At 41.7% G+C, this 16,898-nt stretch overlaps 1 protein-coding gene across 5 annotated transcripts in view; it reads right to left on the bottom strand.

Moving 5' to 3' along the window:
• The window catches only part of cntn1a (contactin 1a), an 80,475-nt gene that overhangs the window by 23,208 nt on the left and 40,369 nt on the right, over positions 1–16,898 (bottom strand). For 2 of the 5 annotated variants that reach the window (XM_060886709.1, XM_060886711.1), the window contains exons 2-12: positions 15,437–15,568; positions 13,430–13,459; positions 7,506–7,632; positions 6,620–6,801; positions 6,102–6,197; positions 5,803–6,009; positions 3,387–3,489; positions 3,040–3,221; positions 1,543–1,667; positions 932–1,049; positions 122–272 (exon numbers count right to left, since the gene is read on the bottom strand). In XM_060886709.1, coding sequence (XP_060742692.1) covers positions 122–272; positions 932–1,049; positions 1,543–1,667; positions 3,040–3,221; positions 3,387–3,489; positions 5,803–6,009; positions 6,102–6,197; positions 6,620–6,801; positions 7,506–7,632; positions 13,430–13,459; positions 15,437–15,494 — 1,379 coding nt within the window. In that variant the 5' untranslated portion in view covers positions 15,495–15,568. The other 3 variants (XM_060886712.1, XM_060886710.1, XM_060886708.1) reach the window with 3 other exon arrangements.

Raw genomic sequence — 16,898 nt, 5'->3', positions numbered from 1 at the left:
ATTAAAAAAAGGTCTTTTCATTCTGTGATGTTCAACTGAACTTTTCCACAACCTCCACAACTGACAGATGAAATCTTGTAGATAAATGAATGGCTTGGTTACAGTGAAACTTATCTCCTACCTGCTGGAATTGGAAAGCATTTCTGTGCCTTTGCTCCAGGAAAACGTAGGTCTGGGTGCTGCTTTTGGTTTGCACTCGATCACCACACGACCGTTCTTTGCCCCCAGCAGCCTCTGCTTAACCGGGTTGAACTCGAATGAAGGAGCGCCCACTGGGGGCAGAAAGCATCAACGTGTCACAAAGCTTGAGTTTCCTCCAAAACTTTCAAAGACAAACTTAATCTATATCCTGGATTCTACTCTTACAGGGTTCAAGTTATCAGCGACTTGCATCACGTTGATAAAGTATGTTGTACGATGACTTGCATAAGTATTCACCCCCTCTTGATTTTTTTTCAATATTTCTTAAATGTTACAATCTGACGCTTGGTTGATTCTCCATTCACAGATTTTCGGTCGTAGTTGTACTGTATAATCTTTTCACTTTTAATAACGGATTCAAACCCTGAACTGAGATTCTGTATTCTGGAACTTTTCCCCTGGAGTTTTTTTCCCTGAACTTGGTCTTCGTGATGCTGTTCGCATACAAAACATACGCTCGCTAACAAACTCTGGGTGCTTCCAGGAGAGACAGCGTTTATAAAGAGATACCGTAACACACAGCTGGACTCCGTTCGATTTCTCCACCAGGTTTCACATCACCGGGGATGAATATTTATGCAATCACGACTTTACATTTATGGGATATTACTGTATGTGCCGTTTCATGGAGTGTGATACTTATGTAAGGCAACGTGGTGTATCTGAGGGTTATTTGGCTTTTAAAGAAAAGTATTATACAGGGTCGTACATCTCACGTGCCGGAGCTTACCGAAGACTCGCAGTTCGGCGTTGGCCTGGATCACTCCGTGCCGGTTCTCAGCGATGCACTGGTACATCCCTGAGTCATCAGATGTCAGGTGTGTGAAGTGCAACTCGTGCTTGAAATACTGTTGAAGCAAATGCAGAATCATTTCACGACCAGCCGGATCAGTGAACTCAGCGAACCCTTGTAGAAAGACACCATTATTTGTTAGTCTTCGGCTGAAAGTTTTACTGATAATGAAGCTGATTTGCATGCGCAGTGTGTTCAGCGGGTAGCTCCTGCTGTGTTATGCCCCCTGCATACACTCTCAGGCTTCTGGAGCAGAACCCACTGTTGCCATGGGTGTCTGTGCAATAGTGTCGGCACCCGTTTAGCATGGAGACAGAGCCTAGACTTTGCCTCGTTGACAATCTGCACTAATTTAGAGAGCTGTGTATGATTAAAGCCTGAACTGCATTTAGAAAACATTTCCCTGGCAGATGCTAATCAACAGAGGGATATTGTTTAAATTCGGAGTGCATTAGGTATAGCATAGACTTGAATGATGGCCGATGAAAAGCCAAATAAAAGCCTTTAAAGTAATAACTTCAGAATGAAACGAGGGTTAAAGGCCGTACCATTTGGCCATTTTTCATGAAGTATACGTGAGGCTTGGGTTTCCCGCTGGCTGCGCAGGACATGGTGTAGTCAATGCCGATGTCCCTCTCACTGCTGCTGATGTGCTTCGCCCATTCCGGAGCAGCTGAAGGAGAAAAAGCCAAGAGAACAGCTATACATAGTATTACTGTAGTAGTTACACAGATTTATATAAAAGCGTATTTGTAATTACGAATTCTCTGAAAACATTTCAATCCATCGTATGTAACTGTATTAAACACCTGCATGTTGATGTGTTTGTGAAAAGTCTTTAATCTGTCATAATGTAAAACTTATCGTTAATAAGTTAGTGCTGAATATCACCCTGTTCTGTGGGGGAAAAATCCTATTCTTCATTCATTCATTTTCTGTACTGTTTATCCTACACAGGGTCACAGGGAACCTGGGGACTCGGGGGACAGGGCACGGGACACCCTAGACGGGGTACCGATTCAAGGCACAAGCTCTCACACACTCACTCACCCATTCGCAGACTATGGAATATACATTCATTCACTCACTCACTCATTTTCTACCGCTTATCCGAACTACCTCGGGTCACGGGGAGCCTGTGCCTATCTCAGGCGTCATCGGGCATCAAGGCAGGATACACCCTGGACGGAGTGCCAACCTATCTTAGGGCACACACTCACACACACTCTCATTCACTCACACAATCACACACTACGGACAATTTTCCAGAGATGCCAATCAACCTACCATGCATGTCTTTGGACCGGGGAAGGAAACCGGAGTACCCGGAGGAAACCCCCGAGGCACGGGGAGAACATGCAAACTCCACACACAAAAGGTGGAGGTGGGAATCGAACCCCCAACCCTGGAGGTGTGAGGTGAACGTGCTAACCACTAAGCCACCGTGCCTCCCCCACTATGGAATATTTAGAGACGCCAATTAGCCAAAAACTAACTCATATCTTTGGAATATTGGAAGGAATCTGGAGTATCTGAAGGAAACCCCTGAAGCAAGGGGAGAACATGCAAACTCATCAAACACTACATACATAAATAATCATTATTCTTTTTTAGCATGTATACAATTACAATAAAGTCATCTCTACAACTTGTACTTGCAACTAGAGGTCTTCACGGATCCACTTCGATCCGAAAACCCGAGGTCCGACTCGAGACCCGAGCGGGATCGGGTCTAAAAGTTTCACGTGTGCCTCGGACACGGGTCGAGTATAAAAAGACCCGATCTTGAACTTGGAGCAGCCGGACAAATTGGTTGTAGAGTTTTTTCTGTCTGACTGGTGCGTGCAGGGCTGCATTGGGGTGTGCAACATTGAGGTCCAGTCGAGGTTAATAGAAATTGCCAACCGGTCGGGTCGGACTAATTTTTTCGGGTTTGTCTCGGGTCGGGTCTTTTTTTGCGTCGGGTAGATTTCTTTAGACCAGAGAAGACCTCTACTTGTAATCTTTAATGCGAGTCCAGAGAGCTTTTTCTTCAATCATCCTACCTTCCACATAGAGGTTGGCTTTGTGCCAGTCTTTGCCTTTAGAGTTGACCGCCTCACACTCGTATACTCCCTCATCCTCGTACTGCACGTTAAAGAGGTGCAAAAGTCCACCTGTAATGCTGTTCTCATGATGGACCGGCAGCACTCCATCCACCTTCCTCCATCTGATCTGGGGAATGGGACTGGGCAACACATTGCATTCGATAAGATACGTAAATACAAAAAGAAAACCGGCTAAAATCAAACATGTCATGTAAGATTAATGGAAAAGAAAAAGCAGAATCAACTCCATTCAAGTCTTGACTAAATGTCATGCTCTCATATCATCGTAACGTAAATGCACTCACTTTCCTAATGCGAAACACTCCAGGGTGATGTTCTGGCCAACAAGAGCGTACGTGTCCGGAAACTTCACTTTTATATCGGCTGCGTACTTCCGAAGAGATCCTCCTGGAGACAGTAAACACAATCAGTGTGCTGAATCATCTGGTTTTTAGAATCCATTACCTGCATCAGCCTCTGGCTCTGAATGCACGTTGCGCTTGTTATATTAAAATGCACGACACACTCTGGTGTTTTGTATCAGTCTAAATAGCCAGCCAGTTATGAGATGGCCGCTGAAGCAAACTGTGCAAACACACACATGAATACCCCAACTGCTCCCCGGGCGCTGCTCAAGGGCACCTCAGTCGTGGTATTGCCGGCCCGAGACTCGAACCCACAACCTTAGGGTTAGGAGTCAAACTCTCTAACCATTAGGCCACAACTTACCCACAACTTCATTCCAGCACAAGAATGATTATTCATTCATTCATTCATTCATTCATTTTCTACCGCTTATCCGAACTACCTTGGGTCATGGGGAGCCTGTGCCCATCTCAGGTGTCATCGGGCATCAAGGCAGGATACACCCTGGATGGAGTGCCAACCCCGTGCAGGGCACACACACACTCTCATTCACTCACACACTACGGACAATTTTCCAGAGATGCCAATCAACCTACCATGCATCTCTTTGGACCGGGGGAGGAAACCGGAGTACCCGGAGGAAACCCCCGAGGCACGGGGAGAACATGCAAACACCACACACACAAGGTGGAGGCAGGAATCGAACCCGCAACCCTGGAGGTGTGAGGCTAATGTGCTAACCACTAAGCCACCGTGCCCCCCCACAAGAATGATCAGATATAATCAAACCAGAATGAATATAAAGATATTCTACTGAACTGTATAGTGTGAAACTAATGTGAAATGAAATCCGGTTCCGAAAAGTAAAAGCTGTTCTGAGTCAAAATGTTTGTGCTTCCTCATGCAAGCCCGAGTGTCAGAACACAAATAGAGAATAATTAATGACCCCACAAAAAAGACCTCCGGGGAAATGAAACGACTGCCTACGAATGTCTTGCCTCGATTCTTCTCCTTCCAGCTTTCTACAAACAGACACACAAAAGACTCTTGACTGCTTCAGCTGTTGTTTCTGCCTCACTGGCAAAAGTATAATCAATCACCATTTCCATCCAGGCTGCGCTGCTCTGACAATGAAGCGCTGTAACGACAGCTTAGTGATTTAAATCCGCCGCCGCCGCCGCAAGGTTACGCGACGGAAACCTACGGCACGCAGTTTTAACAACTGTATGGAACTTTTTCTGCCTCTGAACCAAAAGTGTTAGAAACACAGACGTGGTCACAGTGATGACGGATTTCATTCAGATATTTATCTCAAAGCGTTCGATCATTTCATTTTCTATGTAAGTCTTTGCATACGGTGATACACATCATCTGGAATCACTGAAAATATCACTGCCTTGCATAAGTAATCACACCCCTGAACTTTCATCCTTGACTTTCTTTTTCCTTTAACATTTTTACCCTGTAAATTAGACAATATGTCGTAACATTTGAAAGTGCAATTTTTTTTAAAATTCTGACACAAAGGTTAATGAAATTAAAAAAAAAAAAAAAAAAAAGAATGGAGAAATAAGCATTGACTAATCTGGTTTGAACTGCTTACGGATTTTACGTAATTACAGCTGCACGTCTCCATCAGCTTTTCCTGATACTTTTTGCCCTCTAACCTTGAATTAAACTCCGACTGAACGGAGATCATTGATTAGCAACAATTTTCAAGTCTTACCATCAGATTGAGGTCTGAGTCACTGATAAAAGTTAGGGCACTTTTTTTGGTACCCACTGCACACTAGCTTTGGTGGTACGTTTAGGGTTGTTTTCCTCTTTGGTTTTATGTTTTCAGGAGCTTTTATAGCTGCTTGGGTTTCATGATGCTGTATGTACTGTATAGGCATGTTCTCTAACAAACGTTAGGACCTTTAAGGAACAGGTGCCTTCGTGAAGAGATCATAAGACACGAGTCCATTCCTGGATGTGACTTCTGAAGCCAGTTTGAGAAGTTCATGCAATAAATGGAACAGCTGAAGGAGACACGTTTACAGCATTTAGCAGACACTCTTATCCAGAATGACTTACATTTTTATTTCAGTTTAGACACCTGAGTAGTTGAGGGTTGCTCAGGGGCCCTGAAGTGGCAACTTGGTGGACCTGGGATTCGAACCAATGACCTTCCGATCAGTAGTCGAACACCTTACCACTGGGCTACCACATCCCACTGTGAAATCATGAATTAGTCTATTTCAGTTCCTGAACTGAACACTGCTTATAATACCAGAAAGTTCATGGAGGATGAATACTTATGCGAGCCGACGTAAAGAATTCGAAATTCTAATTAAAAAGGAAGTAAGGTCATACTCTCAGACTGCGGGACTAAAGGGATAAACTTGCTGAAGACGCTCTTGGTGATGGATAAGCTGGAGACGAAGCAGGAGTAGTTCCCACTGTCAGAAGCCTCCACTTTAGCGATATACAGATTCCCTGTGGTCTGCGAGACGAAGCGTCTCTTATCCAGCGGGATGAAGACGGGAAATTCGTTCAGCATCCAGCGGAAGGTAAGATCGTCTAAACCAAAAAAGAAAATAGCGTTTAAATATCAGGAATCGTTAAGATTATGAATTACTTCTTTCTTAGAGGAGATTATTATGAAGATTAACCTGGGAAATGTGGAGGAGGAGCACATAAGAGCACCACTCCCTGACCTTCTTTCACACGCACGGCTTCTCTTTCTTCTGTAGAAAACATGTCTAAATCTAGGAGTAAACAGAATTCAATTCATTTAAACCTCTCGACAAAAAAAAAAAAAAAAAACTCTAGCGAGATGACCTTTGGAAAGAGAATCTCACTTTTTACAAACAATAGGACTGAAAAAGCAATTTCACATAATATGCATCATCATCATCATCATCATCATCATCATCATTTCACTGCCTTTATCAACGGAAGCCATGATTCAGCACAACCAACACAAGCAATTAAAAACGTTGACACCAGAAATTAATTCCCAGGTTGTTTAGGGATAAAAGGTATAAGCGTAGGGTTTTTTTTGTGCACTGTATGTTTTAGAAAATGCTACCTAAGTGTTTATGTAAAGCTAAATAAAGGACAAAAATTCCAAGGTGAACAAAAGCAGCATTACGTAACGGCGTGTCTTGGCGCCATCACCATCACTCACATCCAAACTGGACGGAAGCCTCTCGGCTGATGACGGTGCCGAACTTGTTCGTCGCCAGGCAGGTGTAGTTGCCAACATGAGAGATCTTATCAGGTCTGTTGATGATCAGATTCCCCCCCATCAGGACGTAGTGGACTTTTGACTCGCTCGAGAAGTCAATGTCCATGTTGTTCAGCCTCCACCTGCAGACGAGGAGAAGAAGATGGGAATAAAGGACATGTAGGACATGTCATTCCGTATGGAGCTGAAAAATAAAGTGCTTTATGTTGAAATCAAACACGATATGATGGTATTTTTACATCATCGCTAAAGTTGAATCTGATCCGATCTGAATTTGTAGGAATCTATCCATGCATTTATGTTGTGCTGAGGCTTTTGGTAGAAATATTTTTTTTATCTCTCCATCTGTTATGACCGCCAACCCTGTGGGTGCTCTTGAAGTGATGCCAGCGCAACAGGAAATGAGCTGAGAGATGCTAAATCTCCTTCTGCAAATGGCCTCTGACTTTTAGGGCAAGTCAGGATGGAACGAATGTAACCCAGAGGAGACGGAGGGGAAAATTGAATCGGGGGGAGGGATGGGTGACGATGGGGTTACAGCAGTGGATTAATCTGAGGTGTAAAAGGGGTCAAAAACCTGATGTAAATGAAGCGGATTAGAAGATCGTCTACGCTGGCAGGTCAAGGGCTGACATGAAGAGCCACGAGAGCAGCCGAGCGAAACAGACGACGAGAATCGCGCAAACACGATTAATGATCTCACACCTACGTACTGTAATGACCTGCCATATAGCAGTAGTAGTACTGTAAATATCCTTAAAATGAGCAATAAGAGATGCAAAAATAAAAGCGAAACCCAGCATGACCAGTTAGAAGCATATGTTACTTGTATGTAGCAGGTGGGCTGGCTCGTGCTCGGCAACTCATGATTATCTTGTCTTCTAGAGACTCCTCGGGGTAGATGGTGTCAATCGGCTGCTCCTCGAACACGGGTCCATGGCCTGTGGATTCGTCTGAGACACAAACATACACATAACATCTTAAAATTATACATTTTAGGGGATAAAGTGGAAAACAATGTCTGCTAGGGAGATCATCTATAAAGACTTAGGGCAAAATACGGATTATCTGATGTTCACAGCACCATTTAACGAGCATTTACAGATGTAGACAAACATGTACACAGTCACTAAAGTAAGAAGAATAAAATTTAGATCACTAGACACTACAAATATCCTTTCCTCCTGTCCAGTAATCGCACATATTTTAAAGTTGCAACTAATAGAAAATGATTTTAGAATCAATCATGGGTATGGATTTGTATATAATAACACTAAATTCACCCAACTTTAACACTTCAACACATCATGCTATAAACAGTTAACGACTGTCTTGTCTCAATGAACACTGCTAATCAAAACTGATATACATTTGATATACTGATATACAAGGCACACAACACACATGTTGTTCGGTATAAAACACATTCAGAAGTAAATGTGCAGAGTAAAGCTTTCAATGCCTTCCTCCATCCTTCATGTTTACAAGGCTATCAAGTATCACGCATTGAGAGTGACAGTCCCTCATGTCTGTCTTTTCTCACGCTCTCCCGCCACACATCGTATTTCTCACGCAGAAAAACTTTTTGACTATTTATCATATATTTAATAAGCCGCAGCGCCCAAAACGTATCAGTCCGCACCGCTGTCTCTATGGAACCGGGCAGGAATCAAGCGCGTCTCCCCTGGAGTTCTTAGTCGAGCCTGACACTTATCAGCCAATCAAAACAAGAGGCTACACAATAACCAATCAGAAAACAGCACTATTGTATCTGGGTAAGATTTAATGCAACAACCAATAAAAAAAAACATATTCATTAGAGAGGGTATTTTCGATGGTCGGTTTGAACAAAACCTCAACACGAAACAGCTCGTCTCTGTACGGGACATTGTCCTCAATCATGACCCTAAAAAGGTCTGCCGAACTGTTTTATATTGGAGCAACATTACAAATGATAAAGGAGTCCAAAAAGGCAACAAACTGGGGGGGTTGGAGATGTCACTCTTGCCTGTCTTCAAAATTGAGAGCACTATGTTCACTAATACACTACAAGCACAGACAAGACAGACGAGACAGCTAGCATCGCCTAAAAAAACAAAAACTACCTTCTTGAAAAACTGCCTTCAATCAACCTGCTGACTGCATTAGCAACATCTCAGACTAATTAGCCTGTGCCAGTCATTAGCAAGACAAACATCAAACACCAGTCAGACATGAAGATGAATAACTAATGAGTCAAACAGAGCTCCTGCAAATCCTTACATCTTGTGCTTCATCTGTCATTAACAATGTCTCAGTGTTCTGCCGGTTTATAAAATAGCAAAACATCTAATTTATGTATAATGTTCATAATAATGTTCAGAGAAATCTAGAGCAGAAATTCAGTCTAATCTCTCTACTGAGAGCAAACCTGCAAAAATGGGGGTTCAATGGTGAAACAACACAGTCGAGGAGGCAGCAGAACTGAAATGAAGGGTGGTGAAGAGATCTCGTTTCATAGAGAGAAATAATAATGATTTGAGAAGAGGAAAAAAAAACAGGGAGTTTTGGGTGTGTGACAGGGAACAGAGAGCAGAGAGGAACGTCTGACCTCCTACTATCTCTTTCTCTGATATTTGTAGGATATATAATGTTTTCAGCTGAGGGAATAGAAAAGAAAGGGATCAATTTCAGTAACCATTAAAATGCGTTTCTGCCCGTCGCGGCTGCACTGGGACACAAAGCGATTTCGGCAGGGAGCCACGCGAAAAGCAGCACAACGTCGTCTTCAAAAAAGCGCGTCGTCTGTTTTTCTGACTCGATGTACAGCCACTTAACAATTCAGCACAAAAAAAACAACACAAAATGCACAACACAAGCACTCTTATGGGATTTTAATTTAATGAGATTATATTCAATTCAAGTTCAACTACTCTCGCTTAATAGACAGGAAGACAGACAGACAGACATAGATAGATAGATAGATAGATAGATAGATAGATAGATAGATAGATAGATAGATAGATAGATAGATAGATAGATAGATAGACAGACAGACAGACAGATAGATAGATACTGTAGATAGATAGATAGATAGATAGATAGATAGATAGATAGATAGATAGATAGATAGATAAATAATAAATACTGTAGATAGATAGATAGATAGATAGATAGATAGATAGATAGATAGATAGATAGATAGATAGATACTGTAGATAGATAGATACTGTAGATAGATAGATAGATAGATAGATAGATAGATAGATAGATAGATAGATAGATAGATAGATAGATAGATAGATAGATACTGTAGATAGATAGATAGATAGATAGGTAGATAGATAGATAGATAGATAGATACTGGGGATAGATAGATAGATAGATAGATAGATAGATAGATAGATAGATAGATAGATAGATACTGTAAATAGATACTGTAGATAGATAGATAGATAGATAGATAGATAGATAGATAGATACTGTAAATAGATACTGTAGATGATAGATAGATAGATAGATAGATAGATAGATAGATAGATAGATAGATAGATAGATAGATAGATAGATAGAATGCTGGTTCAGTAACCAATACACCCACCCACCCCCGAACGTGCTATAGAAATAAAACTGAATTGAATTGAACTAAACTGAAATACTTTTGACTAGTAAACATGTCCCAATGGTGAATTATATTAGGTGCTACATAATTCCAGTGTTTGTAGAAACCGATTCCTCCTGTGTGTAAGATTAAATACACACTTGTGCTAATTCAGGAATCACAACATAGGGGGGAAGTCGTGGCCTAATGGTTAGAGAGTCTGACTCCTAACCCTAAGGTTGTGGGTTCGAGTCTCTGGCCGGCCACGACTGAGGTGCCCTTGAGCAAGGCACCGAACCCCCCCCAACTTCTACGCCCCGGGCGCCGCAGCGTAAATGGCTGCCCACTGCCCTGGGTGTGTGTTCACGGTGTGTGTGTGTGTGTGTGTGTATATGTCACGTCATAGAATATGCAAACGAGACTAAAACTTGGTTCTAAAATTCAGTGCATGCCTTATAGTTATCGATAGGGTTAACATAATTATTATTAGCACTTATTATAACACACTGATTGCAGCACATGGGTCTGCATATGAATAGTCCTTGTTACATAAGAGAATTCACTACAGTACGAAGCTCAGTTCTCTAAATAACAGACAAATAAGGAGCCTGTGTGAATATGAGCACAGTAGAGCCTTCATCCATCCATTCGGTTACGGACAACAGGAACTGCCAGGAAGTCCAGTAACTGCTGAGGATCATTGGTGATGAGAATCCAGTAAATAAATGTAAATGTAAAGGTAAACAAACCTATTGCGACAGACAGCAAGATCTAATGAACGTTCCACAATCGAGTTTCCATCCTGTGAGCCAATCCGATTAAAGCTGCTTTTCTGGAAGCATTAGGTCAAGGCTTATTTATGACAGGCTCTCTGAGTGCCAAGCCTGACTAAACACAATGACAAAAAGGCAGGCTTGTACCACGCAGAGCTCAATACATCACAATATAGCACAGTGTTAATATTTATATTCATTCTAGGACCTTCTTTCCGCAGGCCCCAACCTCAACCAGGACAGCACTTGGGGCTTTTAAAGCACTTTCTTTGGATCTGTCTACACAACACCCACTACCTCAAACGTATTTTTTTTTTGTTTTTTTTATGCACAACATATATTTCATAAATGTACTAAAATTGCATACAATCGAACAAATGTACACATCTTTAAATACTCATATGCTGCAGTCCTAACGTTAAATGTGCCCTTCCACACAAAACCGTTTTTACTTGTATTTTTTGATGTGTTAGGTCCAGGGGGCACGGTGGCTTAGTGGTTAGCACGTTCGCCTCCCACCACAGGGCACACACACTCTCATTCACTCACACAATCACACACTACGGACAATTTTCCAGAGATGCCAATCAACCTACCATGCATGTCTTTGGACCGGGGGAGGAAACCGGAGTACCCGGAGGAAACCCCTGAGGCACGGGGAGAACATGCAAACTCCACAGGAGGTGGGAATCGAACCCACAACCCTGGAGGTGTGAGGCGAACGTGCTAACTGATTTTTCAGATTTTTTTTCCTTTTACTCTTATATCTTACAGCTGAATGTAAGCGCAACTATTAAAAAATAAAGCAGCTAATGAGAGACGCTAGTAAGGAAAATCGAAATGAAACTCTACTGCAATGATGAAAGTGTAGTTCACTTAGATTTGTTAAAACTATATGTGCCCTAATCTCAGACAAACTCTTTTAAAACCTATTATGTGTAAGTAGGATGTAGCTCTAGATTTCATTTTCTTCACCTAGTCTCCCATCTTAAAAAATTGTGACACCTTTCGGCAAAATATTTGTCCACAAAAGTGCTCCTTGATGTACGAAGGTTCTGTATTTATATCTCAAAGAAACATTCCTGTTACTTTACATAGAGCATGCATGAAAAAATGCGAGCAATACCAAGACCATAATAATATGGTCCGCAGATATCACAGTAGCTCATCGGGCAAACTGCGTAAGAATCAAACGCACAAAAGGGATCAAAAGCAAAATATCCGGCTGCCAGAAAACACACAACTCTGTCATGGCTTTGATGGAAAAATAGAGGGGTGTGCGTTTACGGGTGTGTTGGCGTGATTTACGTACTATCCAAAGCTAAGAAAAATGGTAAGTAGTGATGTAACAAATATTCTGTCTTCCTTTACTTCCAGTCTGTTAACTAGCATTGCTGACAGGCTGAAATTGAATGGCAGTAACTAACAGTATGCTGACTCTCTGGAGCTCTAGGAAACCCAGCATTGTTTTCACATCTCACTGCTTTTAGTGCAAGCTGTGGTACAAACCGGTCGCTCTGTTCTGTTGTAGACCGTTTATAGTTTATTCCACGTCGTCACCAATAACATGCGACGTAAGAAAAAGCTTCGAAAAAGGAACATGTGGAAAAAAACAGAGATAAATATTGCAGTCATCATCTAATATTATTATTCATTCATTCATTTCACTCATCTTCTACCGCTTATCCGAACTACCTCAGGTCACGGGGAGCCTGTGCCTATCTCAGGCGTCATCGTGCATCAAGGCAGGATACACCCTGGACGGAGTGCCTACCCATTGCAGGGCACACACACACACTCTCATTCACTCACGCAATCACACACTACGGACAATTTTCCAGAGATGCCAATCAACCTACCATGCATGTCTTTGGACCGGGGAGGAAACCAGAGTACCCGGAGGAAACCCCCGAGGCACGGGGAGAACATGCAAACTCCACACACACAAGGTGGAGGTGGGAATCGAACCCCCAACCCTGGAACCCCACCGTGCCCCCATAATATTATTATCTACTACCTAAAAATGTATTATCCATATCCATATCTTACGATCCATATTATTATTATTATCTTTTCTGACGTGTAAACGGAGATTGTTTTTGAACAAATCCCCAATTTTATATCTTTTATATCTTTTATATCCACGTCCCCAAATCAACAAGTTGATCTGAACTTGTTTGTTCTGATTGTTCAAGAGAAGCAGCAGTAATGAGTTTCAGGCACTCAGAGTCTCAGATTCATTGCTTGTGCTCATTTCACTGTTTTTGCCTTGAGCACTGGAAATCGACTGATTCTCGTGTAAACACAAGATGGCTGGTGGCAATCAGTGACAAACCGGGTGGATATCAGACACAGTAAACAGCCGCGAAGACAAAATATTGCTCATACTGTACTCACCAAATATTCCAGCAGCTTCACCATACGCAGCTGGAGGGGAAAAAAAAAAGAAACAACTTAAGTGCTGATTGCGTATTAATTAAAGCTCATCATCGTTTTACAGGACTAAAAGCCTGTGCATATGTCAGTACATCTATTCTATACTATTCTGGGTTTATACATCATATATAATATATAATAAAATAAGTTTTTAGGTTTCTTTTGAGGAAAACTACTTCAACTGGCAAAATTGGATGCAATTATTTACTAGGGAAGCTGTACTCATGTTCCCGTACTCAAGCTTCGGACGAATGCATGCTGTGATTATGTCCCACGGCACCTCTAGGTCCAAATCTGTAGGAAATCAGCAGTAATTTTTAAAAAAAAATTGCAACCTAAAATCCTGTGGGAACTGATAATGGAAGTCTTCTGGAATTCGATCTTCCAAAATCACACCGTAAACCTACAAAGCACTTAATAATCTCTACATTTAAATTAGCAACGAGCTAAATATTATACACCTTGAGCAGTTGAGGGTTAAGGGCCTTGCTCAAGGGCCAAGCAGTGGCAGCCTGGTGAACCTGGGATTTGATCTCACAGCCTTCCGATTGGTGACCCAACACCTTATATGTCCAGTTTATTACAGTACGTAACAATAGCTGTTCTAAATCTATTCATTTATTCAATCGATACGTTTATCTAAAGCAACTTATGGTAAAACTGATCAGTTGAAGCTTATGGCTCTTATGTCCCTTAATATATTTTTGGCTTTTTGTGTGGGTGCATCTCTCTCTGTCTATAAATGTTTAGGATTTGCAGATCAGGAACGTTCCCATCACTTAACAGGATGTAAAAGCGTCCTTGTTTGATCCCGTTTGATCTGACGTGATCTGATCTGAGCTCCCTGCGTTATTCTAGTTCTGACATAAATATGGCATAATCTCTCTGTTATAATGTGGCACTAGCTAACTGAAAGTTAATTTCTCCAGAAGAGAACAGATAGTGTTTCCCTCCGAGTGCTGTCCTGTGATGCTCCGCCCAGCGTGAGAAGCGTTTTCAAAAGACGTGTAGCTATTGTATGACAGCAGGAGAGCTGGTTGGTGGGGGCGAATCGGCAGGTGACCAAAACGAGGGAGAAAAATGATGGAAATCCCACCAAACAAAAAATGAATCAATTCTCTGTCACGGGGGGCGGCGCCGGACAATTTCCAAAGCAGGTGCTGAGTTTATTCACAGGGGGAGCTGAGCCATTACAAATAATATTTGCAAAATAGGTCTTGGGCTTATGTTTAATATTCTCATTTTTAGTAGAAGCGAAATCTGAATTAGAATAACGAGGTCACTTATTTGGCACAAAAAAAAAAAACGCTCCATTTTTAAAATAAAATGTAACGATATTACGTCTATGCCAGCGTAGCTGTAACACATTATTACTTACTGTAGTATTTATTACATTTATTGCTTTAAGAATAAAAACGTTTGGGGTCTATGGTGGAGCTTTGTTCTTTCTCGGGGAAGCTGAATCACCTGCTATCTTCTCTCTGATGCCACCTCAGTTTGATGCTAGACATTTTCGCTGATAAAAACATTTTTCTGGATATCAAGTTCATATACAACAACACAGACGCTGTATTTGCTATATTAAACCTTTAGTGCACCAGAAATCAGCCGGTTTCATCTGAAATACTGATAGTCTGTAATAAGCTACAGATGTATCTCATATGCCTGGGAGATGCCCTCTTCTTGTCATTCTCTCTGATCCTCTGGCTTTGACCCAGTGAGCACAGCGTCGTTCTTCTGGCCGGATATGAAACCGCTGCTCCTAATCAGTTAGATCGTCTTTTGTTGGACTAGCATGAGAAGACAGCCACATTCTAATCTCAATGCAATTAACCACAGCTACAGTAGCAGGACAGGATCTGACCGCTTTGATGAATATATGCAGAGGGAGAACTAGGAAAGGAGTAAGGAATGGAAGCTAGAGGGGAGGGGAAAAGAAGAACGAGCAACGCTGTGAGGAATACTCACGACTGGAGGAGAGTGCGAGGGACAGAACGAGCAAGAGAGGCGGGAGATGATGATGCATGGTTCTCGGGTGAAGGCACTCCAAGACAAGGGGTGGACGCTTACTGTGGAAGCTGTTGTGACATTAGCAGGTTCCTAGAAGCAAAGAGAAAAAAAGCATATTATTGTAAACAAGAAGAAAACCAGAGATATACTGGAGACTAATGATGAATTCAGAACAATGAACTAACCCTAACCCTAACCCATGAAGGATCCACCGCTCAAAGCATTAAGCCTGCTTTGCTAGTGGTTCGTTACGTTGCAATAAAAATCCTTATCCTAAATTCAATTGCATTACTTATAAGATTTGACATCCAGCAAGTAATTGACTGCAAAAGCAGGATTTTCCTGCATACACAAGATACAGATGCACAGACCAACTCCAGCAAAATAAATGTTGGGAAAACAGACATTTTGACACATAGGTGAGTGGCATGCTGAGGCAATAGTCACAGATTTTTTGGCAACACATTCTATGGGGAATGTATGGTGGAAATAAATTCCCCTGAGTCACAAACTGAAACTGACACGCTCTGTACTGTAGGCATGGTTGGAGTGGTGACAAACACCGTATGATTTAAAATAGCTAAGCTAGTGAGTCAGAAAACAACAGAATCCATAGACGTTGTTTACTCGGTTAGCCATTTAACTATGTGAATACGCTGGATGAATATAAATCATCCTTTATTATATAATATAATACTACAGACGATTCATCTTCGGGAAAACAAACAGGGTTGCTCATAACCATTTGCATTTAGTCACAGAGATCCTTGTGGCAAGGAGAGCCAGAAGGTCTGTGACAAAAACAGTTGCAGAAACAAATGTTTGAAGATGGGAAAAAAAGTTTGGAGAGGCTCCAAATATCAATCAAGTGGCTCCAAATTATCTTCTAGCATGGCATTTGAATCAGGAGAGGAAAGACAAGACCCTGTATAAACTCTTACACGGCAGAAAGTTGATATTTCTGAGCAACCGAATGAGCACTTTTGAGAAACTCCATAAACCAATGGACATGTCCTCCATTTGGGATGCAGGTAGCAGAAAGCTCTAGTGTTTAGGAGTCATCATCGAAAGAAAAGGTCTATTATATTAGACCTAGGTGGTGGAGAAAGATCACTTTGTGTCTATGAAAATGCAGCATGAACATTTCACATGAACCGTGCACCCAGGCAGTGGAACAGTAAACTCGTTTATAGCTTTGTAAAGGGAAATACATGGAAATACATTTACCGTATTTTCCACACTATAAAGCGCACCGGATTATAAGGCACAGTCTCAATTACGGGGTCTATTTCTGTACTTAACCCATACATACTGTAAGGCGCATCGTATTATAAGGCGCATGCTGAAACATACGGTCTACAAAAAAGGTAACGGAAGCAAAACATTGAGTTTAGTTGAACTTTAAATATACTATTTAACA

Source organism: Tachysurus vachellii, chromosome 14 (assembly GCF_030014155.1).
Source record: "Tachysurus vachellii isolate PV-2020 chromosome 14, HZAU_Pvac_v1, whole genome shotgun sequence".
NCBI classification, from domain to species: Eukaryota; Metazoa; Chordata; class Actinopteri; order Siluriformes; family Bagridae; genus Tachysurus; species Tachysurus vachellii.
Note: the sequence above shows the minus strand (reverse complement) of the source record. Positions and strands in the feature narration are given on the sequence as shown.